At 44.7% G+C, this 17,360-nt stretch overlaps 1 protein-coding gene across 3 annotated transcripts in view; it reads left to right on the top strand.

Moving 5' to 3' along the window:
• Positions 1-17,360, top strand: part of LOC115169428 (semaphorin-6B-like) — a 72,002-nt gene that overhangs the window by 15,535 nt on the left and 39,107 nt on the right. For all 3 annotated transcript variants that reach the window (XM_029725018.1, XM_029725017.1, XM_029725019.1), the window contains exons 2-5: positions 1,072-1,195; positions 2,160-2,271; positions 2,447-2,507; positions 2,641-2,703. In XM_029725018.1, coding sequence (XP_029580878.1) covers positions 1,090-1,195; positions 2,160-2,271; positions 2,447-2,507; positions 2,641-2,703 — 342 coding nt within the window. In that variant the 5' untranslated portion in view covers positions 1,072-1,089. The remainder of the gene's footprint in view (positions 1-1,071; positions 1,196-2,159; positions 2,272-2,446; positions 2,508-2,640; positions 2,704-17,360) is intronic.

Raw genomic sequence — 17,360 nt, 5'->3', positions numbered from 1 at the left:
GTGTGTGTGTGTGTGTGTGTGTGTGTGTGTGTGTGTGTGTGTGTGTGTGTGTGTGTGTGTGCGCGCGTGTGTATGTGTGTGTGTGCTCGCATCTGTTGCATATGTGTGTGTTTGAGGGAGAGAGGGTGAAAGAGAGGTTCGGCTGTATGACCCTCTGATGGCCTTTTATTGTTTTGTTAAGACCTAAATCTGTTTCCTCCCTCGGCCTACCCACAATTCACTGCCTTCTTGACCCCTGGTCGGGAGGTCACTGTGGTTCAGGAAGGCACCAGTTGAAATGTGTCAGAGAGATGGAAGATTGTTCTACTCACACGCTGTGCTTACAGTATGCACTGACTGTAAATCACCCTCAGACAGGAGACTTTACTGCAGCTGAATGAATGACTAGGATTGTTGTGCGTTACCAGTCACTGGGCTCTATTAAGTGCATGGCGATTGTTCAGCTTGTGTGTGGCTTCCCTCGGCTAGTCTGTTGTTCTCCAGCTGCCCTCAGTCTTCTCTGTTATATAGGATGTTATGGTGTATGCCCCCCTGTAGGGTTCCCTGTATGGCTTCAGTCTCTATGTATGACTCTCGGGTGGTATATGGCTTAGGTCGTCACGTTCAGCTGGGAGTGCTCAACAATGGATTGCCATTCTACACAATAGAGGGAACATTACACCTCATTTGACACAATGGTCACTCTGCTAAAGCCAGATTGGTGGCAGCATGTGTGAGTGTGTGTGACTGTGTGACTGTGTGTGTGTGTGTGTGTGTGTGTGTGTGTGTGTGTGTGTGTGTGTGTGTGTGTGTGTGTGTGTGTGTTATAGTGTGTGTCCTGCCCCAGCCCTCTCTCACGCCTACACTGCTCTGTGGACCATACTTTATGTCTCAACTGTTTAATTGCTGTGTGTGTGTGTGTGTGTGTGTGTGTGTGTGTGTGTGTGTGTGTGTGTGTTATAGAGTGTGTGTGCTTGCAATCTGTTGCAATCAGAATCTGTACGAGACTATAACATTTGTGGTGTGATTTGTACCTGTAGGACTGGTCACTGATTATTTTCTTCTCCCTCCTCTCTTTCTTTCCGTGTCTAGTGCCCGTGCTGTGCTGCCATGACGACCATGGCCCCTCCCCTCATGTTTCTCCTCCTGCTCCTTCAATTGGCTCACAGCTCTTTCCCAGAGGAGCCTGGTCCTCTAAGCTATGCTCCCTTAGAGGGTATGTGTCGTTCTCCGTGCATGCGCATGTGTGCGCGTCCATGCGCGTGCCTGCATGTTTGTTCATTTGTCAGCTCGTGCGCTGACATTTGCGCATAAGTGTGTGTTTGTGCGCTTGCTTGCATACTTGAGTGTGTGTTTATGTATGTATGGTATCAGTAGCATTGATGAATGGCCCAATGGTGAATCTCAGTATTCCATCAGGACAGAAAGGTTAGAGGTCACAGCCTTGGTCTGGAGCTGTTTTCACACAAAACAAGCGTGTCACAGGGATAGATAGCAGCACTGAAAAATGTGTTTCTCCTTGAGCGTGCAAGAATGAAAGATTTAATGCTCTCCTCTCCTCGCCTCTTTGATTTAATATTATGGCGCTGCGATCTGAGGTCATTGCTTTGTCGTTGTTTTTATTGCATTTCTGATTGAGCATCAACCTAGTTCAAGGGGAGGGGAGTGAGAGAGATGGAAAGGTAGATGGAGAGGGGGCTGAAGAAAGAGGGAGCAAGAGAGAGAAGAGAGAGAGAGAGGGAGGTAGATTGAAGAGAGGCAGAGAAAAAGGAGAGAGGACAGATAGGCAGATGTAGAAAGGGAGAGAGGGCAAGGAGGTGGAGATAAATAGATGGATGGATGGATGTGTATTATTATGTGGCTCTCTGCAGTCAAGGACAATGAGACAGAGGTCCCACTCAATCTCCTGAAGAGGAGTCCCTATGGTAATGACACTGTGTCCTCTCCACCCTCCCCGCAGTGTGTCCTGTTCTTCCATGCTGTATCTAACTGGGTCTATCCCCCATCTCTCTCTTCTGTCTCCCTCCTGTATGTTTCTCCCTCTGCTACTAGCTCCCTCTAACCCCCCTTTTTCTCTCCTCACTGTCTTCTTCAACCCTTTACGTCTTTCTCCATCCCCTGGAATATAAGAGTACAATAAACCACCTCTCTCTCTCTCTCTCTCTCTCTCTCTCTCTCAGTGGTGAGGAGGTACCCTGTGTTTGTGGGTAGAGCTCATCGTTCCTCACAGAGACAGGAGCTGCACATTCACACAGTGCTCCAGGTCAACCGCACACTCTACATAGGAGCCAGGTAACCAACAACATCAACAATCACCTCTGAGCCATGATCCATACCACACCCCTAACAATCCTCACTTTTATCTTTCAGCAGTTATGTCGACTGGTTTATGATAAGGTCACTGTGAAACCATTTGATCCACTCTGCTTCCCCCCCTGTTTCTCTCCCCTCCTGGTGTATATTCCAGAGATGATCTATATAGAGTGGAGCTGGACAATATGTCAGGGGACGAAATATTCTACAGCAAGGTGAGAGACACACACACACACACACACAAAACACACACACGCTGTGTGACCGCACTGGTGTCACATACATCTGATTAAATCATACCCCAGTGTGATAACCCTCCGGTCATGTCGTTTTGTGTTCTTCTGCTAGAAGCGGACGTGGGAATCCAATAAGAATGACATTCGAGTCTGCAGGATGAAGGGAAAACACGAGGTTAGTTCCCATCCCTGTGTCAGCCGACATGTGTCAGCCTACACACACCCAACACTGTCACACACACACGCACTCCTTTAGAAATCATATACCCCGACAGATATCTGCACACGTCTGCCCACCCACACACACACATAAGAGAACTTTATATGTCCGACTCACAATCATTAGCCATGACATGCACGCTCTCACCCATGCACACTCACAGGGAAATGTTCTCTACAATACACACCTGCATCGCTGCCAACACAGAGAAACTCTATCCCCACTATACACACCTGTAACCCTCTCTAGCCCAGAGTGAAGCATGTGTCAGTCAGAAACTTCCATTCAGGGAAACTCTCTCTAGGCTACTCTTTCCTGTGTGAGGGAGCTATTGGTTATCTGTTCTAATATCACCAATAACATGTTTTTCCAGTGAGAATGTGATACCAGCAATTGATCAGAGTAATATGTAGTGTCCGAAAATGCGCTTTGGTGACGAAATTTCACTTCCTTATGTTATAATAAAAAGCATGAGCTGGAGCACACCCTGATAGGGCTCCTGAGTGGCGCAACGGTCTAAGGCACTGTGTCTCAGTGAGAGAGGTGTCATTACAAACCCTGGTTCAATTCCAGGCTGTGTCACAACCGGCTGTGATTGGGCGGCGCACAATTGGCCCAGCGTCGTCCGGGTTAGGGTTTGGCCGGGGTAGGCCGTCATTGTAAATAAGAATGTGTTCTTAACTGACTTGCGTAGTTAAATATATATATATTTAAATACAATTATTTTGTGTAGAAATAGTGTAAGCTGTGAACTGTAAGCTACAAAACTAAATAAAGAGTGGGTGACTCTATTTATTTTTATAACTTCCTTATGTTATAAAATACAATTTACCAAGAGAAATATGTTTATTCATGTTCTGAATCGTTCAGTGGGGTCTTTCTCTAACATATCATTAGCATTATATCCAAAAAGTCCGATTTCATAACCTAATGCATCCGAAAATAAGCACTGAGCTCTGACGTAGTGGTGCAGGTTTCTCGTGACAACTTTTGAGGATTTTACATTTTGTGGTCTTCGTCTTCAAAGTTGTTTACGTGGGTCGCAAAAATCTAAATTAGCACGGCACGAGCTGAATTTAAAATTAAATGCTTTGAAAAGAAATAGCTTAGTATACGCTCAGTGCGCCGTTGACATTTCACAGAGATACTTGTTTTTGTGAGAAATCTTTGAAAAAGAACAGGAATTTTCTAATTAATATGAAATGCGTATATGAAAATACGTCTCAAAAACAATATCCATCTTACCTCTGTATTGTTTTATGTCCCGCGGAGTCGAAAATAAAGATGACTAGTTTAACAGGAAAGTGAGCCTGTCAGGTAGCCAGTAGCCTAAATTCTTGCACAGAATCCAGCCTAGCTGACGCGATGCAATTTTCCAGATTTTCTACCACTTTTTTTTCTATGGTCTCCATTGATTAAGTCACCCTAATTCTGGCCGTCCTACAAAGGTAAAAACTCTTAAGAACATTTGAAAGGATTATGATGGGGACATGATGTTTGAGCCATTGGTTTTCTTAGAGGAGTGTCTACACAATTAATGTTTTTTTTTTTTACCCATTGGTCAAAATATGCGTTTTTGATTGGGCACTCTATGAGTACTATGGGGTGATATGACCAAAGTGAATAATGAAGGCAAAAAGAGACCTAAGAGATAAAGGAAAGAGGGTATAGAGAGAGAGACTTGACTTGTATCTGTCTTTTTAGCAGAGAAGGGGAGAGAGAAAGAGAGAATGGGGGAAGGAGAACATCAGGACAGGAGGGAGGGAGTAACCGCTGGAGATAAATGGAGGGGGTAGAAGACCACACAGTCACAGATCAAATGAGAGAGATAGAGAGAGACAGTGGCGGTAAAGAGAGCGTGGGAGATAGAAAGAGGTGGTATGACATTAAGGCAGACAGATGAAAGGAGAGAAAGGGAGAGAAAGAAGCAGAGAGAGTAAATACATCAAAGGTGTGAGAGGCCGTCAGGCCGAGCGAGGGTAGGAGGAAGGAGAGTGAGGGGGAGCTGAAAGTGAGAAAGAGCAAAAGTGTACGGGAGAAAGAATGAGTAAGATAGAGAAGAAAAACTAGAACATGTAGAGGTACTTCTAGCTGACATGAACCCGAGGGGAGCTCATAAAGAGTGAACGTTGTGGTGAGCTCAGGCTAAAGCTCGGGGATACATCTGAACGGTGTGATGTATGTTAAGGGTGTAAAAGAGACTTAGGTTCGGTGTAATTTCCCTAAGGCTTACTTACGTTAGTGGTTGTTTTCACCTAAGCCATCCCACAGTTCAGCCTAGCTCATCATATTCCAGCCATGACACATATAGTGTGTAAAGTAAACCAGACCTGTTCTGTACACTAAGAAGTGATTTATGCACTACTTTTGTCATGTGCATATGACATTAAACTAATTTATCTGCCTAACCAGTTGAGGGATGGGTTTGAAATACGCACACACACACACTTGTATGCACACTGTGGCGTTCCTAGGATTTAATGGCATTTGGGGCTTAGCCCAAAGCCAGTAAATTTCAACCGCTAAATGCATGAATTTGATGCACTTTGAGATGAACATTGAGAGATTGGAACATTGAAAGATGAGATATTTTTCAGGTAACTTGCTCCTTTCCACCTGCCACAGCAGACACTGCCAGTACTCAATTACAATAGCTACTGTGGGTCTCTCTACCTGGAACACTCTCTACTCTGGAACACATGCATCTACAGTGTATTGGCAAAAACCTCCATACTGATCAACAACTTCAAACATGGACTCTGACCTGTCCAATGAGTCAAACTGATTAAGAATCCCACAGTACCAAAACACACACACGCGCACACACTCACACACACACGTACGGTGCAGTAATTAGAATCCATAGAGCAGCTTTAATTGTTACAGTCTGTGTGCTCACCCCTCCTCTGCCTCTCTCCATCGCTTTCTCTGTGTTGTCTGCTGCTGTCTCTCTTGTCTTCCCTCTTCCCTTACTGTCTCTTAGTCTTCTATGTTGCGGTCTCTTTTGTCTACCCTCCTTTCTCGTCCTGTCCTGGTTGTAAGAAGTGTAAAAGGAAGCTATTGTTTTAATAGTCATTTCACCGGCTTTTTCACCTCACCTGCAAATTCTTTGTAAACCATGTTTTACCTTTTCACTGCCTGTTATAATTTGTGCAAATAAATACAATGAATTAGAATCTATAGAACAACTTGAAGTCATACAGTCTACTGTGTGCTCAACCCTCCTCTGTTCTCTCTCTCCATCTGCCCTCGGTCACTTTCATCTGTCACTTTCTCTGTGTCTTGTTAGTTGCTGTCTGTGTCTTGTCTCAGGTTCTTGTTTGTTACTCTCTCCTTTGTCTAATCTCTTTTGTTATGGCCTGTTCTGTTCTTCTGGTGTCTCTCTCCATCATCTACTCTTCTGTTGCTGTCTCTGTGTCTTGTCTGTTGTCTCTATCCATCATCTACTCTTCTGTTCCTGTCTCTGTGTCTTGTCTGGTGTCCCTCGCCATCATCTACTCTTCTGTAGCTGTCTCTGTGTCTTGTCTGGTGTCTCGCTCTATCATCTACTCTTCTGTTGCTGTCTCTGTGTCTTGTATGGTGTCCCTCGCCATCATCTACTCTTCTGTTGCTGTCTCTGTGTCTTGTCTGTTGTCTCTATCCATCATCTACTCTTCTGTTGCTGTCTCTGTGTCTTGTCTGGTGTCTCGCTCTATCATCTACTCTTCTGTTGCTGTCTCTGTGTCTTGTCTGGTGTCCCTCGCCATCATCTACTCTTCTGTTGCTGTCTCTGTGTCTTGTCTGGTGTCTCGCTCTATCATCTACTCTTCTGTTGCTGTCTCTGTGTCTTGTCTGGTGTCCCTCGCCATCATCTACTCTTCTGTTGCTGTCTCTGTGTCTTGTCTGGTGTCTCGCTCTATCATCTACTCTTCTGTTGCTGTCTCTGTGTCTTGTCTGGTGTGTCTCTTTAGTTTTGCAATCCAAAACGGTCAAGGGGATACTGGGTTACCTTAACTTGTTTTGGGCCTGTGTCATCCTCTTCCCTTCCTGTTGCCCCTGGCTGCTGCTGTTCTAAGGGCTCCACTGGCATGCTGTTCTCATCTGTCGTCCTCCTTGGCTCATCTCCAAGGTAGCGAAGTAGATGTGCAACATATCATTAGTTAGTTTTAAAGTAACTGTATACTGACATGACCAGTGCTGTAAAGTACTTAAGTAAAAAATACTTTAAAGTACTACTTTAGTAGTTTTTGGGGGTATCTGTACTTTACTATTTATATTTTAGACTTTTACGTCACTACATTCCTAAAGAAGGAATGTACATTTTACTCCATACATCTTCCTGACGGCCAAAAGTACTCATTACATTTTGATTGCTTAGCAGGACAGGAAAATTCCTGGTCATCCCTGCTGAATCTGATCTGGTGGACTCACTAAACACAAATGCTTTGTTTTTACAGTGCCTTCGGAAAGTATTCAGACCCCTTGACTTTTTCCATATTTTGTTACGCTACAGCCTTATACTAAAATTGACTAAATTAAAAAAATCTTCAGCAATCTACACCAAATAATAATAAGGACAAATCGAAAACAGGTTTTTAGACATTTTTGCAATTGTATTCAAAATAAAAAAGAGAATAAGTATATTTACATGTATTCAGACCCTTTGCTATGAGACTCTAAATTGAGCTCAGGTGCATCCTGTTTCCATTGATCATCCTTGAGATTTCTACAACTTGATTGGAGTCCACGCCTCCAATTGTCATACAGGGGCACACTTCAACACTCAGATTCAGACATAATTTACAATGCCCTCGCAAAGTATTCAACAGCTTTATTCTAAAATGTATTAAATTGTTTTTTTCCCTCATAAATCTACTCACAAAAAACCCCAACTGAAATATCATTATTTACATAAGTATTCAGACCCTTTACTCAGTACTTTGTTGAAGCATATTTGACAGTCTCGAGTCTTCATGGGTATGACGTTACAAGCCTGGCACACCTGTTTTGGGGAGTTTCTCCCATTCTTCTCTGCAGATCCTCTCAAGCTCTGTCAGATTGGATGAGGAGCGTTGCAGCTCAGCTATTTCCAGGTCTCTCAAGGTATGTCCGCTCGGGTTCAAGGCTCTAGCTGGACCACTCAAGGACATTCAGAAACTTGTCTCGAAGCCACTCCTGCGTTGTCTTGGCTTAGTGTCGTTGTCCTGTTGTAAGGTGAACATAACAAGTGACATCCTGAGCCAAGGTGGGCCACCAGTGATGCACTGAATAGAAGGGTGATACCTGGATGTCCAGCAACGACAGCTGTGTGCGCCCAGGTCAATAGCTGATCCCTTATCTCCATGGGAACGTAGGTGCGCTCAGGAGGACAGGTGGCAGGTACGGGTTCCCTCTCCAGGGCCTGGCGAATGTCCACATCTATGTTCCAGAGCACGGGGGCTATGACTCGAGAGGGCGGATTATGGAATCGTCGAAACGGGACGGGGCGATATGTCAGCGTGAAATCAAACCTGATGAAGAAAAGGGCCACCTGGCATGTCGCAGGTTCATTCGCCTAACTGTCCGTATGTATTCCAGGTTCCGATGGTTGATGAGGATCGAAATGGGTCCTGGGTGCACTCCAGCCAGTGTCTCTAATGCCAACTTCACCGCCAGGAGCTCCTGATCACGAACATCATAGTTCCTCTCTGCAGGAGACAGTTTTTTTTGGTAATATGCACATGGATACAATTTCTGTGGATTACCTTGATGTTGGGACAGGACAGCCCCCACACCTACTTCTGAAGCGTCCGCCTTGCCGTGACTTTACTTTCATTAATCTGATCACTGTTATATATATCGAATCGGCTAACTATGTTTAATTGTTACCCGATTCAATTAATCATGTCACAATTAATTCATTAGGAATTTGGGGCACCTCAAGGGCGGTTATTTAAGGAGTTACCATCTCCCTAATTAAACTCTAAAAGGTCTTTACCTATCACATCCATAAAACAGTCAACATATTAAACATAACCTCTTATCATATCATCATTCTGAACAGTCGTAACCTTCTTGGATCTGCAAAAACCCCAGCCTTACTTATGATTCAGTACTACACAAATTGGTTTAATTGTTTATTTACTAGCTAACTAAATAATACACAGAATAAATATACACACTTAATACATGGGGAAAACGGTATTAAGGCAGCTTAATACACTGAAAATGAAGAGGGTGGGAGAGAGAAAAAGGGACACTTGTCATTGATACATTTTAGAACTATTCTCACAGTAATCATATTTTTGCACACGAACCGCCACCCGTTTGAAGTAAGAAATCATGAATGTATTTACGTTTGAATGCCTTTGTTCACCGTTTATCTCTGTCGGAACAGCCCTCCTTTCAGTGGCACGCTTGTATGGCTCTGATTTTCCAAAAGGGGTCTCCCCTTTCCCATCTTCTACTGTTGTTCACTCTGGAAGATGCTCCTCGGAAGATAGGCTAGCCAGCCGTGTCGACGGTTCCCGTTGGTGATGAGTATAGGAGAATATGGTGAGTTGAGAAGAGTAGTATCATGGTTTGAAGAGTTTGCTTTTCTAGATATTTGACAGCTAATCAGCCATACCAGTGATTTTCCGAGAGGGGAGTTTTCGCTTCTCTCCACCTCGTGTTGATAGTCAGAGTTTTAACCACTTTACATGCGCAGCTGCAGCCTGGCGATGTTCGGGTCTAGTCTGGAAGGTGAGTTTATTTTCTTCACATCGTGTTGAGGTTCAAAGTTTCAACCATTTCAAACGTTTAGCTACCGGCTCCACGCTTTTCTGGTCTAATGTTAATCTTTATATCAATCCTTTTATGCACTCTGGTCAAAGGGGATGGTTCCGTCAGTCTGACACACTCTCTGACCTCACTCAGGGCGTGACTACTTACTATGCACAGTTTATAGGCGTCTCCTAAAATCACATTCACTATCTTAACAAAAATACTTTCATCATTTTTCATATACAATGTTAAGGATGGACATTTGACAGATAAAGGGGATATACTTTCCAAGTTACAGTATTTCCTTTTTAACCTTTTTAATGACATCACTAAATAAAAACCAATATGACATTAGTTTTCTATAGATCATCGCTGACCATTCCCCACATTCTTATGTTAGAAATATTGTTCCAGTGTTCACTTTTTGAACGTGTTAAAGTTTCGGCGGGAAAAGCCTGTTAACAAAGACATGCCTTTGGTTCATACTGGAGGGGAAGAGTGAGAGTCCTCTTATCCTGTAATTTACAACAGGGTGTGAACTGTCAACCCCCAGCAGCTCACTCCCCCTCTCTGTGGGTGAGGGAGGGCCTGGTTACTGTCATCCACCGCCAAACTGATCTGACCAATTCTGATCCTCACAGGACAATCATGATAACCTCCACCACAAAGGGCACCGCACGATCTGGATGTTTAAGAAACGGGGCGGAAGTGAATGCGACCCTTCAGTAGGCGGAAGGCATGTTAGCTGCATAATTCCATCCCAACTTCCGGGGACCACCCTTGAGGAGAGAACTTAGAGGAGAGGCGATCAAGCTACAGTTCTTAATGAATTGACGGTAGAAGTTGGCAAATCCCAAAAACTGTTGTAACACCTTTATGGTGGTTGGGACTGGCCATGACCTGACAGCATCCACCTTCCTCTCATCCATCATGACACCTTGCGGGCCAATCTGGTAACCCAAAAAGGAGACCTCCTCCTGATGGAATTGGCACTTCTCCGCTTTAATGTACAGGTAGTCAGCAGGCGTTCCAGGACTACTCGGACATCAAATCAAATCAAATGTATTTATATAGCCCTTCTTACATCAGCTGATATCTCAAAGTGCTGTACAGAAACCCAGCCTAAAACCCCAAACAGCAAGCAATGCAGGTGTAGAAGCACGGTGGCTAGGAAAAACTCCCTAGAAAGGCCAAAACCTAGGAAGAAACCTAGAGAGGAACCAGGCTATGAGGGGTGGCCAGTCCTCTTCTGGCTGTGCCGGGTGGAGATTATAACAGAACATGGCCAAGATGTTCAAATGTTCATAAATGACCAGCATGGTCAAATAATAATAATCACAGTAGTTGTCGAGGGTGCAACAGATCAGCAGCTCAAGAGGAAATGTCAGTTGGCTTTTCATAGCCGATCATTGAGAGTATCTCTACCGCTCCTGCTGTCTCTAGAGAGTTGAAAACAGCAGGTCTGGGACAGGTAGCATGTTCGGTGAACAGGTCAGGGTTCCATAACCACAGGCAGAACAGTTGAAACTGGAGCAGCAGCACGGCCAGATGGGCTGGGGACAGCAAGGAGTCATCATGTCAGGTAGTCCTGAGGCATGGTCCTAGGGCTGAGGTCCTCCAAGAGAGAGAAAGAAAGAAAGAGAGAAAGAGAGAATTAGAGAAAGCATACTTAAATTCACACAGGACACCGGATAAGACAGGAGAAATACTCCAGATATAACAGACTGACCCTAGCCCTCCGACACATAAACTACTGCAGCATAAATACTGGAGGCTGAGACAGGAGGGGTCAGGAGACACTGTGGCCCCATCCGATGATACCCCCGGACAGGGCCAAATAGGAAGGATATAACCCCACCCACTTTGCCAAAGCACAGCCCCCACACCACTAGAGGGATATCTTCAACCACCAACTTACCATCCTGAGACAAGGCCGAGTATAGCCCACAAAGATCTCCGCCACGGCACAACCCAAGGGGGGGCACCAACCCAGACAGGAAGACCACGTCAGTGACTCAACCCACTCAAGTGATGCACCACTCCTAGGATGGCATGGAAGAACACCAATAAGCCAGTGACTCAGCCCCTGTAATAGGGTTAGAGGCAGAGAATCCCAGTGGAGAGAGGGGAGCCGGCCAGGCAGAGACAGCAAGGGCGGTTCGTTGCTCCAGAGCCTTTCCGTTCACCTTCACACTCCTGGGCCAGACTACACTCAATCATAGGACCCACTGAAGAGATGAGTCTTCAGTAAAGACTTAAAGGTTGAGACCGAGTCTGCATCTCTCACATGGGTAGGCCGACCATTCCATAAAAATGGAGCTCTATAGGAGAAAGCCCTGCCTCCAGCTGTTTGCTTAGAAATTCTAGGGATAATTAGGAGGCCTGCGTCTTGTGACCGTAGCATACGTGTAGGTATGTACGGCAGGACCAAATCGGAAAGATAGGTAGGAGCAAGTCCATGTAATGCTTTGTAGGTTAGCAGTAAAACCTTGAAATCAGCCCTTGCCTTAACAGGAAGCCAATGTAGGGAGGCTAGCACTGGAGTAATATGATCAAATTTTTTGGTTCTAGTCAGGATTCTAGCAGCCGTATTTAGCACTAACTGAAGTTTATTTAGTGCTTTATCCGGGTAGCCGTAAAGTAGAGCATTGCAGTAGTCCACCCTAGAAGTAACAAAAGCATGGATTAATTTTTCTGCATCATTTGTGGACAGAAAGTTTCAGATTTTTTAAATGTTACGTAGATGGAAAAAAGCTGTCCTTGAAACAGTCTTGATATGTTCTTCAAAAGAGAGATCAGGGTCTGAGTAACGCCGAGGTCCTTCACAGTTTTATTTGAGACGACTGGACATGAGTGATGTACTCTTCCAAGGATGCCGAGTAAACCAGGATGTCACCAATATACACGTCCACCTGGCGTCCAAGCATGTCCCAGAACACCTCGTTGATGAATGCCTGGAACACTGACGGAGTATTGGCTAATCGGTGGTGGGGGCTCCCATCTGATGAGTGAAATAGAGGGAGCACTGGAGTAGGAAGCCATGGCATTTCAATGGAGTCCCGTCATATTTGTCTGGGAGGGACAATCAGGCATCGCTGACCAGAACGGACTGCTGTATGGGCCGGGGTACTGGCTCGACTTGTAGTAAAGAATCCTCCTCTGTTTGGAGATGACACCCCTTGAGTAATGTTGACTCGTTGAAGAACGCAGAGGACCTTATCAATAGCCGTCCCCAAATGAGCCAGCTGGTCATGGTGTTGATGAAGTAGGTGTCCCTGTTCGCCGACCATCTGGAAGATGTCTTGGTTAACTGCTGCTTCCATTCGTGGAGGAAAGAGTAAGTAATCAAAGGAATAATGAAGTCCAGGTGTGACTGATGATGAGACGCAGGTGTGTGTAATGATGGTTTCCAGGTGTGCGTAAAGATGGGTTGTAAAGATGGGTTGCCAGGACCGGTGGTTCGTAGACCGGTGACGTTGAGCGCCGGAGCGGGAGTGGACGTGACAGACACCATCAGAAAGCACACATTGTGTCCTGACTGCCAAATAGTTCTTAAACCATTTGCAAGACTACTTATCCAGGCCCATTTCAGACAGTTTTTGAATGAGTAGTGAATCGTCAACCGTGTCCAATGCCTAACAAAAGTCTTTAAATTAGGTAGCACAATGTTTTTTTATGTTCTAGCCTATTTAAAACATCATCTAAAATAAGCATAGTTGTCCAGATGTCCAGAGTTGGTCAGGGTTTCTAATACCTTGGCTAGGCAAGATAACTTGGAAATTGGGCAGTAACAATCTAAGTTAGAAGGATCTCCACCTTTATGTAGGGGGAGGACATGTCATTTTCCAAATCTTAGGGATAACACCAGAAGAAATTAAAAATACAAGTTAAAGGTTCAATAATGAGTGGGGCAGAGCGCTGTAGTAAGAAGGGGTCAGGTGAATCAGCCCCTGTGAATTTCTTTACATCGATCTTTAGCAAGGCCCTTAAATACATCGTAGACATCAAATAATTTAAATAAAAATAAAGTATGGGAGTCTTCTGAAATGACTAAACACATTTTCATAGACTAACCTTTCAAACAAGTGCAAAACAAATTGTTTTCGTTTTTTTGGCTAGTATGGGACCAGAGGCTGTCGAAACCTTCTGGAGCAACGAGGCGGTGAATTGCTGTTTCAAAGATTTGACCACTTTCCAGAACTTGGCTGGCTTACCACCACTCGCCGATATACAATTCAAGAAATATGTTGATTTTGCTTTTCTAACCAGAGATAGATATTTATTTCTCAAATTTCTGAATGACTGCCAATCAGACGTATAATCAGTCAGTCTAGCCTTAGCCCAAGCTAAATTTCTTTCCTGTAATTTCTCAGACAGTTCATACGTGAACCTTAGTCTTTTGTATGGCGCATATTTATCTGCAACAGAGTTAAACAAGGAAATAAAATAATTAAGGGCCTTATCCCAGTCACTACAAGTTGGTATAACCCACCAGTCACTCAAACCCAGCTCAAAACATTTTGCTCATTAAAATTCCTATAATTTATCGTTGTAATAGTGTGTGAGCGAGATTTAGGTAGCTTAACATCTTTTATGCAGGGAGTATAAATATATTTCATCCTATCAGATACTGGCATCAACCAATCCAGATTAAGATCACCCACTATTAATAATCTTGATATAGCATAGTTAGACAGCAGGTCAGACAATTTGCTAAGAGCACATAAGGAGGCCGAAGGAGGGTGATAAATTCCCACTAGCGTCAGATGGGCATTATTACCAAGGCCCACATTTAAGACTAGACATTCACATTGCTTAGGTAGAGAGGCAGTAATGGATACATAAACATTTAAGTTGCTCTTTATGTATACGGCAACACCCCCTCCTCTGTCAACTCTGTCAGATATAAAAACATTACAACCAGTCAGAGACACATCAGCCAAGATTCCGTTATAACCAGAATGTCTGCGTTGGTTTGAGAAGCAAGAGTTACAATAAGATACATTTTCTAAATCAAACTTCTTCGAAATCAAACTTTCAGATCAGATGGAGTTTGAAATACGAACGTGCCATGTTAAGTAGGTAACCCCTTATTAGAAAATAGCATGGAGGCTTGAATTGGAACAGATACAAGATTGCCTAGAACTGATCCATTATGCCTATGCGTTGAACAAGGAAATAGATTAAAACAAGACTCAACCTGTTGTGGGTATGGACTGACATCCCATCATTTTTGTAGCACCTCTTCAATATTAGCACTCAGCATTCTACCTCCTCTCCTGTTCGGGTGCAAGCCGTCCCTTTTTAAGAACTGAGGATGTTCCCAAAATAAGTTGAAATTGGTAATAATATCCAACTCTCTTTCAGGGCAGTTTTGACATCATCCAAGATTCCACTGAAAATAGCCAGGAGAATGATCAACTCCACGATCGTGTGTAGGAATAGGGCCAGAAAGGATCATCTGCTTGCCGGTAGCCAATAACTTGTTCTTCAGGTATTCTAAATCCTGTCTCAACTCCCTCCCATTGCCGCAGCCTGATGTTGCTAGTACCGGCATGCACGACCAGCGTGTGAAGCTCTGTGTTTCGGTCTAGGATGACCATAAGCTCCAAGTAATTGTCACGCACCGTGACTCCAGTAATTCCCCGGCAACCACTACATCCTGGACAATGGAACTCCCGACTGTAGCTACTGTTACGAACCGGCTCAGAGTTCGCAACAAAAGGGAGACAACGTGGAGACAAGGAGTATCAAAAATATATATTTATTCGATACCATAACTAGCACAACCAAAAACAAGGTGTCTGCATGGAGAGAGTCTCCCCAATGACTGTGGAAGAGGTGTCTTTATCCTGGGACACACCCGAGCCCAGGTGTTTCCCATCAAGCTGACGACCCTTCCAACTCCGCCCACTGGCATCCTAATAAGGAACAAGAGCAAAGAGAGAAAATACAGCAGACAGAGTGGGAGGGTCGTCACACACCCCCCATAAAACCGGGGACCAACAAAGGCCCCGGAACAACGTACCAGCCTCTGCGTCCCAAATTGACACAGGCCTCTGCGTCCCAAATTGACACAGGCCTCTGCGTCCCAAATTGACACAGGCCTCTGCGTCCCAAATTGACACAGGCCTCTGCGTCCCAAATTGACACAGGCCTCTGCGTCCCAAATTGACACAGGCCTCTGCGTCCCAAATTGACACAGGCCTCTGCGTCCCAAATTGACACAGGCCTCTGCGTCCCAAATTTATGAGAGGTTACATGTTCACCTTCCACTTGCCCCAGCCAACCTCCTTCTCCCCAGACCTCAGCAACCTTTGCGCACAGGAAGCAACATTTAAGAGGAAAGGAGAACACAAGACCAGGAGGGAACAGACAGGAATGTTAGAACATGACAAAACAATGGTCAGTCACATAACACTCAGGAACAGGGCACACAAGAGACCGTATCAGCTACAAACGCAAACAACATCTCCCAACGGTTCATAGTCACTTCTCAACGGTTCAGTCATTTCCCAACGATTCATAGTCACTCCAACGATTCATAGTCACTCCAACGATTCATAGTCACTCCAACGATTCATAGTCACTCCAACGATTACTCCAACGATTCATAGTCATTCCAACGATTCATAGTCACTCCAACGATTACTCCAACGATTCATAGTCATTCCAACGATTCATAGTCACTCCAACAATTCATAGTCACTCCAACGATTACTCCAACGATTCATAGTCACTCCAACGATTACTCCAACGATTCATAGTCACTCCAACGATTACTCCAACGATTCATGCTGAGCACACCAGACCACAACAAGAGAATACAATCACACCGGGCACCACAGAAAAGAGATGAGAAATGGAGCTTCCCCAAAACCTACAATAACTCAACCCTAGTCTTCATGCAGATTTGCGGTGGGTAATTATGCACTGTAGCCCGCTGGCGAGGAAGTAACCCCCCAGCACACTGGTGGATTCCACCAAGCCACGGATGTGCCCCCGAGACAACTGCTCAGTCCACAGACACCACACAAAAACAACAAACATTAACAATGCCCAACATATTCCAAAATGAAACACGTCGCTAATCCTATCAGGGGAAAAAGGCTATAGCTCCGGGTAGTAAGTTTCACTACCCTACCCAAATCTCCCACCGAGGTACACAGCTGATTGCACTCACCTCCTCAGACCAACGTCCCAACAGCAAGTAGAACAAGCGTTTCCAGGCTAGGCAGGGGCCTGGAAACTAACCAATGTATTCTCTCCAACACAGCACACAAACCAAACAAACAAAGGCAACCAGTACTGAGCACCAAACTCAAACTAACAAACAAGCACCTCAATTTAACATACCTCCACGTTTTCTCCCAAACACAAGTTCAAGATCCCGGATGAGCTCCCACTTGTTACGAACCGGCTCAGAGTTCGCAACAAAAGGGAGACAACGTGGAGACAAGGAGTATCAAAAATATATATTTATTCGATACCATAACTAGCACAACCAAAAACAAGGTGTCTGCATGGAGAGAGTCTCCCTAATGACTGTGGAAGAGGTGTCTTTATCCTGGGACACACCCGAGCCCAGGTGTTTCCCATCAAGCTGACGACCCTTCCAACTCCGCCCACTGGCATCCTAATAAGGAACAAGAGCAAAGAGAGAAAATACAGCAGACAGAGTGGGAGGGTCGTCACACTACCTTGAGGAGAGGGGGTCGTGGATTCCCACTCTCAAATGTTGTTTTTTGCCATCATTGTAAGCCTGCCACACACACACACACACACACATACACACACACACACACACACTATACGATAGATTTATAAAACATAAGAATGAGTGTGAGTTTTTGTCACAACCTGGCTTGTGAGAAGTGACAAAGAGCACT

Source organism: Salmo trutta, chromosome 31 (assembly GCF_901001165.1).
Source record: "Salmo trutta chromosome 31, fSalTru1.1, whole genome shotgun sequence".
NCBI classification, from domain to species: domain Eukaryota; kingdom Metazoa; phylum Chordata; class Actinopteri; order Salmoniformes; family Salmonidae; genus Salmo; species Salmo trutta.
This window is presented reverse-complemented; position numbering and strand designations above follow the sequence as displayed.